Source organism: Limanda limanda, chromosome 16 (assembly GCF_963576545.1).
Source record: "Limanda limanda chromosome 16, fLimLim1.1, whole genome shotgun sequence".
Classification (NCBI taxonomy): domain Eukaryota; kingdom Metazoa; phylum Chordata; class Actinopteri; order Pleuronectiformes; family Pleuronectidae; genus Limanda; species Limanda limanda.
In genome coordinates this window covers 22223770-22236782 of record NC_083651.1, presented here as the reverse complement: position 1 = coordinate 22236782, position 13013 = coordinate 22223770, and the positions used below count along the sequence as shown (strand labels likewise).

The 13013-nt window shown below is 43.1% G+C and overlaps 1 protein-coding gene across 1 annotated transcript; it reads right to left on the bottom strand.

Annotated features, from left to right (window-relative positions):
• Window positions 1–240: 240 nt before the first annotated feature.
• Window positions 241–4087, bottom strand: LOC133021828 (UDP-glucuronosyltransferase). The gene is made up of 5 exons (XM_061088818.1): window positions 3101–4087; window positions 2125–2256; window positions 1773–1860; window positions 1395–1614; window positions 241–1132 (listed from the first exon to the last, which is right to left on the bottom strand). The coding sequence occupies exons 1-5, from the start codon at window positions 3968–3970 to the stop codon at window positions 850–852; spliced, it is 1593 nt and encodes a 530-aa protein (XP_060944801.1). The 5' UTR covers window positions 3971–4087; the 3' UTR covers window positions 241–849.
• Window positions 4088–13013: the final 8926 nt, after the last annotated feature.

Below are 13013 nucleotides of genomic sequence, written 5' to 3'. Positions count from 1 at the left end.
TTGTAAACCACTAAATGTGTGTTTTCTTCCTTGAGTTATTTAACCTAAAAAACAAAAAGGGAAGAAATTGTTTTAGAAGGAAGCTAAAAGGCTTGATACAGAGTTGTATTATTTCTACTGTCCACTAGATAGAAGCATTTTAGTGTATAAATCAAAACCTGTCAGTGTTTATGATGATGGTTATAAATTGCAATAATAGAGATCCCTGTTACCAGATACAGAAGCAAGTGGTCAAACAAATTCAGCCCAATCAACTTTTATTGTGAAGTGGAAGATGTTTCAATTAATATCGTCAGCACTTATTCTAGCAATGTAAGGTGAAGGTTAGTGTTTGATACAGAAAGTAACTGTCATGTTAGTGCTCCCTGATGAAGGTTATTTGTTCCTCCCACACAGTCAGACAGAAAAGTGTACAGCACACTGGTGGAGCTGGTATTCACAGGTACAGGGGATGTTAGGCTTGGTGCTCAAAAAGAACCAGTAGACCACGCAGAGGAGATGGATGTCTGCTTTGACACAGTGGGTTGCAGGTGGTATGTAATTTGGGTTTTTAAATATTTTGCCTTCCTGCAGATAAATGTGAAGTAAAACAGGTGAAGTCAACAATACGGAGCCTAACAACCTGAGAACAAACTGTGTCAGGAGCAGTCTTAAGCTTATAGTAGAGTCGGCTTCAATCAATCAATCAGCATTATATTTCAAGACCATGTAGTCCCGGCACTTTGGTTGAGATTTTACAGACACACACATCAGAAAAACACTCATGTTGTCCATCAGTGTGAAACCTCACTGCCGCCATTCAACGTCTCTCATTCACTTCATCACAGATTCATTTTTAAACCAAATAAACTACTCTGATTTGGTCTTTGCAGTCCCTCTCCTGCAGCACCTGCGGGTGCAGAGCAGACAGCATTTCAGTGTCACCCACAGAACAGTCAGGAGGATGAGGAGAATGAAGCCAATGACGTCCAGGCTGTGGTGCTGAACCCAGTTCAGCTCGTGTGCAGCTATTTTCAGGTGCGCTGCTCCTTTGTGTCTAATGACGAACTCGGTCCAGAAGATAGCCAGGTCCAGAGGCCCAACGGGACGGTCATGGTGTATCTCAGACAGCTCCACCATCTTCTCTTTGTAACTGGGGAGGAGTGGAAGTAAAAAGTCAAGAGTTAGATCTCCACTTTGTGACTATCATTCATCAATTTATTTACTGAACTAAGTAGTGATGCAGACGACTCATGTCTAGGTGAAGATATAATGACAGCCCCCAAGGGGACCTATTCTTTTTTTTATAAACACACAAAATTTTACAGTGCACACCAGAAACATTTGTGTATGCACCGAGAAGCATATATTCACCCAAGTGGTTGTTTGCCCTAATTAACATGTAGTTGTCTTACCTTTTATTTTGGAGGATTTTATTTATTGCAGCCAATAGTGTGTCACTGGTCACTTCATAGATAAAGAGTGTCTCTGCGACACCGCGGGTCGCCATGCGCAGCCCGTTGTCTCCCTGCTCTGCAAACAGCGGGAACATCAGCATGGGCATAGCGTTACAGATCCCCTCAAACACACTGTGGCTCCCCCCATGCGTGAGGAAGAGTTTCGCCTTGGGATGAGCTGAGGAGCAGAGGAAAAGTCAAAGTTAAAGGTCAATGCCATATGTCACTATAAACAATAATTTAAACCCCTTTTTTTTTTTTTTTAATTAAACTCAAAAAATGTATCAAATGATTTTCAAAAGTAAAGAAATACAATCTGGATAAAAGTTAACACACCAAGGAGATCTCTCTGGGGTAGCCACTTCATCAGTTTGACGTTTTTGGGTAAACCCTTAGGTGGGGCTCCGGCGAATCTCCACACAACCTGCAAAATAAATAATATCTCTTGATGTGCCCGAAACTTTGATATGGAGTGTGTTGACATTAAGGCAAGGCGTAGGACAAAGTCCTACGGTTCAACCAGATTAGAGCCTAGTCAAAAAAAATCTCGAGTTGGCCAATGTGTAAATGTTTGTACTAGGTGCTTAGAAAACTTTACATACAAAGAGTGTTATCATTAAGGTAGAGCTGATTAAGGAGAGTTGTTGAATCTAAGAAGCGTGATTTCATCTATGAGCTTTATTGTTACCCTTTGAGGAATTTTCCGAAAAGCATCCAGGAAGTGTTGAGCCATTTCTTCGGGCATGTCGGGCAGCATCGAGCCCAGAGTGAAAACAATAAATCCATGGTCTCCTGAGCCTTGGACAAACTCCTCCAAGTCCTGCAGGGAGGTGGAAGAAGACACAAAAAGTCACTCAAAAGATGTATGAAATACCAAGGTAGTCGTACGTTCTTAATAACAGGTAATGTAGTGGCCAGAGACCAATGCACATGATGTCACTTTAACAAACACATTTGTTTGTTTTTTTGTCAAATTGAAGTTGAAATTGTGTTGATATAGCTTGTGCATTTTTATTTGAAAAAACTTCATATGTATGCTTCCCATCGAAGTGTTTTTTTAAGTTGGTTCCACTTTTTTTGAGTCAATCCAACAAGTTTTAAGATGCATCACTTGAATTGGGGACATGGGGTCAGACAAATCTAAACAACACCTATAAAGGGAATATAATGTCGCCTCTCAATGTCATTTCGGCCATAACGTGAGCAAATAGTTACCTATTTACACATCATGCAGATTTGTGGCAACATAAGGACTCATGAGGGGTCGTGTTTGTTGCTGTGAGGTGAATCACTCTCCTTTTAGCTCTGATTTTGGTCTCAACCCACAATATTCATTAATTTGTGGCTAACTTGGTCAGTAAGGGATTTATTTTGCCTGTTGCCTGTTTGTTGTTACCCGTTGCTGCTGGACACATTGGATAAGAAGATTAGAATTAGCAGGACATGCAACTGAAAACAAGTTTGAACGCTGCACAAAGTCGTCCCTGGGAGTAATTTGAGCAGTTGTTTAAACAAATCTTTCAATTGTTGGAGCTTTTCCAGATTCTTTGTAGATGTAAGCTTTAGTCAGACTTCAGAAAAAATACGTATATGTGATTCTCCAAAAGTGAAACCAGATGTGCTGCATGCTTGTTTACTCTGTCAGACATTCTTTACACACTCACCGCTGGCAGGGGATCTTTCTTCTTCTTCTCTGCACAGTTGATGCCTCCGATTAAGACCATGTTCGGCAGGAGAGGTGTGGGCCAATCCAAAGTAAAATCATTTCTGATGAGCCAGAGAGCCCCATGACTGAGCAGAGTCCCGTAGTCCATGTCGTTTCCCAGGTGCTTGCTGACCAACTCATCAAAGTGGCCAAAGAGTAAGCTGCACGAGTAGGACTCCACAACAGACAGGGCCATGTTTGTGACTCTCTGCGGGAAGGTCATGATGTTTGTATGACCAGAGTATGTCACAGGAACGTATGAAAGAGGACTGGGGCTCTTGTTCACCTTCAAATCCAGCCCACACGGAAGACTGCGCAGGAAATTGACAACTGGAATGGAAAAGATATGTCCCACAAGGGCGCCGCACGGAAAGAAGGGGTCTGTCAGCACGATATCGAAGCCCCTGCCCTTCATCCGACTCATTAGAGGCTGGTTCTGTAGCAAACTCTCACAACCTCTCAAATGAATCGAGGTAAAATTGACAAATCGCATTATATTGACAAAATATTCGGTCCAATCTGGTGGTTTGAGGAACAGTCCGTCCTTCAGCTGCCGGTAGGTTGCATCCATTTCATCCATGGTGTATGACACTGGGTAAACCTCAGTCTTGAAGTCCTCTGATTCCCCCATGAACAGGTGGCTTTCGGGCACCAGCACCAGGACGTCATGGCCCTTCTGGGCGAGCCCCTTCACCAGTATCTTCAAGCTGAGCCAGTGGCTCCCATCCGCAGGCATAACCAGCACCTTCCCCCCCTCAACAGGCCCCAGGCTGAGGAAGCACAGCCAGGCCGCTAGCCCCAGCATTGGAAACCACACCCTGCCGCTCATTGCCTCTTCTCTGTCCTGCAAGCTGCCTTGCTGTAAGAGCAACTAGTGTCTGTTGGTAACAGTGGCTTTTTATATGTGGGGGTGTGTATGTGTGTGTGTGTCTGTGTGTGTGAGGGAGTGAGAGTGTGTGTGTTTAAATTCTGCAGGAAGTTCAGGCTGCAGTTGTGGGCGGGTTGTTATGTAAGGCAGAGAGAATGGAGATTCCCACAGGATTTTGTGCAGAAGTTTAACATTCAGCTGGTCTCCAGTTAATGATTCTCTTATGAGACGTGGTTTGTCTTTCTCTCTGTCTGGGGGTTTTAATTCACAGGGGACATAACACAGATTTGTCATTGTATAAATACAGTATGATTATCCAACAGTGAGAAATGGAACCAGAAGTTTTCAGTCTTTCTGTACATTTCGTTGCATTTGTTTCTGATTATTCTCTCTCTTTTCTTTCTGGACTCTATCCCCTGGTCGGTTCTGCAGCTCATGGTGACCGTGCACATTTGCAGCTACTACGTGAAACGCTGTTTGTCTTGGCTGTTCCCACTCCCTCCCTCCTCCCAGACACATGCATGCCTATTCATGTGCTGCGTACGCTCTTTTCTTTAACCTATCTGCTGTTGATAGTAACCATAAAAAAGACCCGTGGCGTGCGAAGCAAGTCGTAATATGAAACCAACACCCTCCTCTTTGGAGGTGGTGGGGGGTGGGGGGGGGGGTGGATGATAACATCAAACCAGACAATGCAACGTGTGGAATTTCACCCTCGCGGTAACAACTTGCTTGTAACTACCTTACTAACTACCTGGAATGTGCGGCCACTGCTTTATTTTTGTTTTTATTTTTCATAATGAAGTAACTCTGGAATCCTGCCAGGGCAACGCACATGGTGTTTACACATTTAGTTGAAAGAATTGTAAAAGGACATATGAGGACGAAGGGCAAATGAGGTTGTGTTTGTGTGTGTGTGTGTGTGTGTGTGTGTGTGTGTGTGTGTGTGTGTGTGTGTGTGTGTGTGTGTGTGTGTGTGTGTGGAGAGGGGTGGGACTATTTCCTCAGCAGAGAGTATTTTTCAAGTATATTTCAACAGGGAGCTGCAGACGTTGTTTTCCGTAGGTTTGAAATGTAAATTTTTTTGGTGGAAGGAATGAAATGTCTTAACATCTTTCAATGGAATGCCATGAAATTTGATTTGTTTATCCAGTTTTCCTGGACGTTCCTCTGCTTTTCCTCAGTCCTGCCTCCCGAAGCAACACAACAATGTAATGAGAGAGCAGTTTGGAAACATCCGACATAGAAGTCGGAGGAAAAAGGGGGGGGGGGGCTGTGCTTGGGCTCATACGTTGTCCTTCATGTCAATACAGCGTGACAAATTGCTTACTCCATGTTTCAGCAATGTCCAGACACAGGAGCTTCTGCACACGAAAATGTCATCATTGAGAAAAGTGCTATCGGACAATTTCCCCGGCCACCTGTGTGTTCAAGCTGTTTTCTGTCAGATGTGAGCGACTCTCCGGATTGACCTTCGCTCCACTTCATTCTGCTGATTCCTCACCTGAGTATACAGAAGGAGGGCTGCTCGCTGCCTTGGTATCTGTGTGTATAGGTCAGCGTTACTCTTTAAAGCCTGCGACCTTGTCCTAAAGTGGCCACAAAGCGGAAAACAGCTCTACAGCAGCAGCCACCTCCTCCGTCACTGCCACCGGACAGAAAAATATGGTTTTGTGTGGGGTCTGGGAGGAACTCAGATGTGGGGAAGTTTGAAAAGAAAGCAGCTTTGATCGTACTTGCAATCTTTCTCTTCTGGAGACAGAAGACTGAAATAATGTGGCTGGAATGTTTCCTGTGTAATATGTGTATATAGAAAATTGTGCAAGAAAAGGTTTTGCAATAGCTGCAGGGTTTTTTATCGTCTCCATATTTAACTCATCCACAGAGGTTATGTTTGTGTCTGTGGGCTGTGTAAGTTAGCAGAAATATGCTAAAGCTATTATGGATTAGCATGAAAATTGGTGGATGGAGGCGTTATGGGCAGATACGGATCAGTGGGTGGATTCAGGATTTTTTTCACCTTTCATTGACATTTGCAACATTTTTGCTGATTTCTCAATGACTAATTCATGGATCTTGATTTGAATCAATCTGACACGTTTCGGGGAATGATATTTATGAGTGCGTGCAATTTGGAACGGATCTAGATAGAAATCTTGTGATTTATGGCTTCAGTGAGTGAGAGGGGAATGTTTGGCCTTAGTTGAGCATGCTCTCTGAGTGCTGTGAGGGAAATGTAACATTTTGATCATGCACAATGTAATCATGGTAATTTCCCTTTGATTGATCATGATTGAATCTTATACAATGTAACCTTGATCATGCTGTATCAACTGAATGAATCTTGGCTTGATTGCCTAAACTAAGGCATTGTTGCCCTGATGTCATCAGAAGATCCTGACATTTGGTTTCGAAACAACCTCAACCAGCGGAAGAAGGAGCCAATTGTATAAAGAGAAATAACCACTTCCCATCGTTTTGCATATTACAAACCAACCTTTGCCTTGTGCACCAGGCTCTGAGCATTTTAGTGTGTCAATACTGTAAGAGATTTGTGTCTCAATCCTCGTTGTCAAAGTGGAAATGCAGAATTGCCACGACCATGCCATTCCTTGTATAGAGACTGGTAGTTTAAATATGTGGGCTTGTTCACGCCATCACCACAAGACACAGCCCGAGTAATTAACTGCCCAGCTTCAAGCACCTCACTGTGTTAACATGTGCAGCTCACACGCAGGTTGTAATAAAAGTCTCACAAATCTCAATATGAATGAAAGGCACCCGTGCTCATTAAAGCTGAGAATCCATGCAGACAGCTTGTTGGCAACCTGATGAAACGTTGTCATTTCCTCATTCAGGAAGATACTATACTGAGATATGTGTTGGTTTGGAGGCAAGCTGACACCTGCAAGCACACCTACATCAAAGCCATGATCTATTGTGTTCAGCTCACGCTTCTTTTACTTTCAGTATTTTTGTGATTTGTCTTCATATTGTGAATGAAAGTTTTTTGGTTTTTGTAAAACCTTGAAACAAGAGAAACATATCACACCTGAAGATATTCCAAAAGAAAATAAATCTGCCTTTTGAAAACTATTTGAAACCAATGTATTTGTGATGTTGCTGCAAAACTATGTAGTGATTTAGCTTTCAACCAGAGGGTGGTGCCAAACTCATAAAATCACCACCGAGCTGATATCGGCAGATGTTCACTGTTGGTTGTTATGATAAATATTATTCTTATTGAGTACTATTATTGTCATCGGTTTGAAACCATTTAAAACCACTGATATAATGACAATTTTATTTACAGGAGCTTACGTCCCAGAGGCCGGACGTCACATTTCAAGGTGTCAAACTTTAAGACAGTGTTTGAGTCCCGCTTACTGAAGGTTTGTTTGTGATCTGATATCAGTAGTTAGAGTTCATATCAGTGGTTCTCCAGGTGGGGCCAGTCATACACGTCCTGGCTGTTTGCAACTAATGGGCCGTGCCTTGCAGATACACTGTTTGCCTCAAGTGAAGTCAGGTGGTGTTGTGTCACTCGTGAACAATCCAACTCTTTTTAACGGCTCCGGTGTGAACAAAGGGAACCGAGTCGTACCTGAGGGCCGTTGTTTTTATTAGTTTGCCAAATTTCATCCATTCCCTGGACTTAATAGATAAGATCCATGTCAGTGACGCTGCTTCTCTTGAGGTGAACAGAAGGGCATCAGTAAGGGGGGGGGGGGGGGGGGGGGACTTCTCATCCGCCATGCACTATATTGATATCAGTGTAATCTCTTCAGTAACAATGTCCATTGTTTCTCTCAGGATTGTTAAATATAGATGTGAAGCAGTTTAACATAATCAGCAAGTGGCTGTGACGACCTTCAAACCCAAGGAGCCCTTTTATCTGCGAGCTGATTCGTCTTTAACAAGTTGATATTGTGTAAAAGCCATATATACGTTATTTTTCTTTCTGCTATATATTTATTTATACAAGTAAATGTACTGGAACTCTACATGGTGAAAGAAATTTGAGAAACGGAAATAAAAGGTCTTGTGAAAAAAAAAAAAAAAAATGATACACAAAACCCAGATAAGAGCTGATGGATATGAATCTGAACACTGAATGCTCATTCATTGGCTCATTTGGCTTCTTCATGTACCTGTTCATGGTTTGAGGTATGTGGGTTATCTAAAAATATCACTTCGCTATAAGTCCTTCTATTTAGCTTCTGTAAGCAGATAGTAACACAATACAATGTTAAAATGAGACATTTAAGTGTTAATGATCAGCATTTGTCAAAAAACTATAACTCCATTGAAGACATATTTCATTACACACAACTAGTTATATATCGCTCATTTATGTACATTAAATTAATTATATTAATATGTTGTACATGTTATTACAAATATGTTTTACTGTATTGTTATTAGTTATCATTTTATGAAATGGAATCCAGTTGTTAACAAATATATTAACTCTTAGACCTACGTTTCTGTGTTATAAACCAGTTCTATACACATTTATATTTCGTTGCTGTTTGATGTTAAATACGGGGATTGAGAGTTAAAGGTCTGTGGAGATCTGGGCTCTCTGAACTGATTCCAGCTCAGCAGTTTAATCTGAAACTTGTGTCCTGAGCTGCTCCTCTAGTGTTTCACTGTTGATACCTGTACTGAACTGCATCTATGACATCTGTCACTCAGCATTTAAAGCTCAAATGTGAACATATTTCGTCCCCTGGTGGTTAGTCCTGCAAACAATCAGACTTTAAACAGAAAATGTTTGGGTATGAACAAATTAGCCATTTCATTTCCCTGGTCTTTCTCTGTGAAGAGGCACCTTTGCCTGTGACCACATGGGGGCAGCAGAGTCTCACAGATGGCTTCTTGTCCACAGTAGAAAGTCATGTTGCCTTTGTTCAGCCTCAGTCAACGTTTGACCTTTTCTGCTTCTCTGTACTTTGTGGTCAGAGCTGCTGCGTCAGCTGCTTCTCAAATGAATGCATCTCACTCACTGGGGTGTTTTTCACTTGCAGGACTCTAACATTAATGTGACTGTGTTTCCAAACTGGAAATCTGTGTTTCCAAACTGGAAATCAATAATTTAAAAAGAGTTGTGTCAAAGTTCTGTATAAAGCTGCAGACCTCCAGCACCCTCTGGTAAGGTGCAGCAGCCACGGCCACGTGTGGGTGTCACGTTGGAGGTCAAAGTGCCAAATCACCCAACACGGTGAAAAAGTGAGATCTCAGGTTTGGTCCCTCACAGGGTTAAAGAAAAAAAAAAGGAAAAACGTGGACGTGCTGCTGAACAAAAAGCCGATAACAGTCACATCAAGGCGCATATTGTCTCAGAGATGGAGAGAGTGAGACTTCTCCAGTGAAATCTGTGGCTCTGACTCTTTGCATGGATGGATTTTGCGCACTGAAGCACTCTGGCTGAGGGGAGCGCACACACTGCAGCCCTGACTCCGGGAGACACTTGTCTCCACTTCACCACGGCGCGTCGACGTCTCAGCATCGAACACACGGCTCCGGACTGAGCAGAGTTCATTTAGGTTTTGGGGTTTTACGCGCATGTTAGACCAGTGAATGTAGACCGAGTCTGCAGAGAGACACTCAAGAGTCCCAGGAAGACGGGGACGCGCTGAGAGGATTTTAGGACTCTTTGCCCCAAAGTGGATTGAACAGGGATGATTCCAGTCGCCTCCTCCAACTAAGCCTTTGGAAAACGGTAAGAAAAAAGTTCATAGTTTAATTTTTCTTCCAAAATGTCCCGGGGGTCCTCTCCCAAATGGAGAACCACAGGGGGGTGGGGTGGGGGGTATTGGCAGCGATTTAACGTGGTGAATGTTTCTCGCAGGTTGATCACTGCGATGCTCCAGCGGCATGTGCGTCTGTCCCTCTCCAAAGCTTCCACCGAGGATTTAAGCGCCGCTCGTCGTGAATAAAGTCGAGAAGTCCTTGAAGATGAGTGCCCTGCAAACACTGCTGCTGCTGGCTCTCCTGCACCAGGTGAGGGTTCGAGTCCCTGCGGACTGAACACAGGACACATCCGAAGGGGTTTTTCCAGACTTTTTACGCAATGCAAGATCTATCAATAACCACACATGTGCCAAATGATAATGAAGTAAAAGGATTCGCCTTGAAATTTCAGGTGATGCATCAGCATTTTAATTCAGAAATTAAGGAGTAAGCTTCCTTTTTTATCGACCTGAATGTAAAATCTGTTCATTAAAACAAGTATCTTAATGGACCTTAACAGCTCCACTAATGATGTGTTTTCTTATCTGAAATATTTGATTTTAAAAAGTACATTCCAATTCCAACTGACTGTAATTCATTTGGTGGAATATAAACAATATATTTGCAAAATAGCATGCACTTATTTATTTAATAAATATAAACTGTCTTAGACTTATTATTCTTACACTTTGACTTTTTCTTAGGACATTCAACCTTCTCAGGTACAAAAATAATGCACGTAGCCACAATATATATATATAAAAAAAACATTTTCATCACCTTCCTACTTAATGAGCATGATCATAGTTTATAATTAACAATTCTGCAGCACTTATTATTTAAGAGGTTGAGTTAATGTGGTTAAAAATCAATCAAATTAGAAACTGATGTGCAAGCTTGCAAAGTTTATGGTTCATTTCCACTGTGTGAGTGTTTTTAAAAAAAAATGTCATATATTATTATCTTGCGTTTGTCATCCATTGCTCAACCAAACAATCGAGCTCCTCCTTTCTTCAACTGCATCTCGTGCACATTTGTGGTTAACAATCATTTTTCATTTACTTTCCTTCCATCAGGCAAGAACAAGGTTTAACCTCACATGTCGAAAAAAAACCTTGACACCCGTAAAGGATCATTTTCATTTATACATCTAAGTGTAGAGAGGGAAAACAAATGTTCATTAATTAATTAATGAATGAAGTGACGACCGAGTACAATACGTGCAAATTGCAGCACTCACAGGTTTCCGTGGCCTCTGCGCTTCCTCTATAATAACCTGTAACTACAAATGTGATGAAACCGTGTCCCTGAGAGAGAAACTGTTAGTATTCACCAGATCCTGATTGTCTCATAAGCTTCTGGACCTAATCTTTTCCCGAAGTCTAATTCTGTTTTTATTGCAGGGATAAGCTCTCCAAAGAAAGAACACAAGCTCTGTATAGGGAAATCTAAAGGTTGAATATGTGTTTTTCTTTTTATCGGGATCATCCTCGCTTAACAGGCTCTTTCGCCGTGATCACACCTGAGCAGGAAATGCCACGCGATTGAAGAAGTTCCCTCACATCTGTGCTGTCGTCGAAGAGGGCTTCTTTAGAGATAGCCTTGAACTGTGCAGATGGAGCGGCAAAGTGCTGTCGGCCCCGGCTGCTGCTGTAATCAGCCCTGTGCCCATTGGGAGCGCCTGACTCCAGAGAGGGAGGGAGGGAGGGAGGGAGGGAGGGAGGAGAGGGAGACGGGCTGCGTCCCCGGAGAGGCTCTTTCCATTGGCCTCGGTGGCTCCCCTCCCAGCAGACTCACCCCAGTCTGAATGGGGACATATTGGCCCTTATCAGTATTCCCTCACCTTCCGTAGTTTAAAGAATGCTTGAATTCCAGACTGGCGCACTCAGAAAGCGTGAAATATGTGCACAGAACTTTTTTCTTTTCTTAGTATGTGTGCTTAATAGGAAAGTTTTGAAGACACTGCAAGGTTTCAATCCAGGATGAACCTCAGACAACCAGAACCATCACGACAGACCTGTAATGAGGACGGGTTTACATCCCTTGTTTTTTAATCAGACATTTCGGGTTCTGGGGAAAAAAGGCCAAATCGTCCAACACCGAGAAAACCAAACCGCTTTCCTCCCTCTCGCGTCTCCACACGCATACGCTCATGACATGAATCAGATTGGTGAAAATGCATCCCCGGCTCCCGGCATCTGTGCCGTACCCCAGGGACAAATAAGAGGGTCACAGCCATCCTGGGAGAATCCATTCTTCCTCGTGACATCTGCTGCAGTTATCCTCTGTGCAATGACAGCAGAACAATGTGGATGGCTTTGAGAGCCGCACTCTCTGCCATCTCCTCCCTGCCGGTCCGGCCCTGCCTCTGTACGCTCCCCTCCACAGACTGCATGCAGGGAAAAGGGCTCTTTTTGTTTGTTTGTCTGGATTAGGAGTGAGAAGACTCTGAGAACGTCCATTGCACCACTGTCTCTTCTTACAGGGGTGAGAGCTCTTGGAAGAAGCTACCTTCTCTGATGCTGTGAACACCGCCCAGGGTCCGACACGAGCAGGGGAAGTAGGCGAAGGGTCTTGATAGAAGGGCGTGACGCATTAAAGAGACAAAGCTGAGCTGGTTACTGGTGAAGCTGTACGTGTCTCGTCCTCTGGATCCGCCGCTCGCCCCCGAGTTCATCCCTGTAACTTTGAAGTGCACTGATTTAAGGGATTACAAGTCATTTCCCAGAGGATTTAGCATTAATTTCAACAGTTATTTATTTTGCAGCATATACAGCCGCGTCATGAGTTATCTCCTCATCCATCAACGGCACTAGAGACAAGAGTGTGAATTTTTGAAAATGGCAAATTTGTTTTGAGCTGCCACATTGTCGTAAAAATTCTGGCAAAAGGATTCGTGTTTCCTTCTCCCTCACTGTTTGTTTCTCTGCAGTGTTGGAGTGAGACAGTGAGGCTCTATGCAAAGTCAAAGGGGGGGTGGTGGTGGGGGGGGCTCTGGCAAGGACAACACTTTTATCCCTGTCTTCATAACAAAACACACATTCTACACAGATTCCCTCTCTCAGGGCTCTTTAACCCCTCTCCCTCTCCCCCCTACGCTCAATTAGGTCTGGCTTTTTCTTTTTGATTATTATTTATTTATTGTATATTTAAAGGCGAGTAACACTGGGAAAGTGTAATAAAATGTACAGTGGGGGGGATTAGGAGCGGCCGCTTTAATCTCACGCTTCTGATAATGCCGCATGGGCTGATTGATTAGTTTTTCAGG

Coding starts and splice junctions, on each gene's coding strand:
- LOC133021828 (XM_061088818.1), bottom strand. CDS start 3,970: ATGAGCGGCAGGGTGTGGTTTCCAATGCTGGGGCTAGCGGCCTGGCTG. Junction 1,861..2,124: donor TTCGGAAAATTCCTCAAAGG/GTAACAATAAAG, acceptor TTTATTTTGCAG/GTTGTGTGGAGATTCGCCGG. Junction 1,615..1,772: donor ACCCCAGAGAGATCTCCTTG/GTGTGTTAACTT, acceptor TCTGCTCCTCAG/CTCATCCCAAGGCGAAACTC.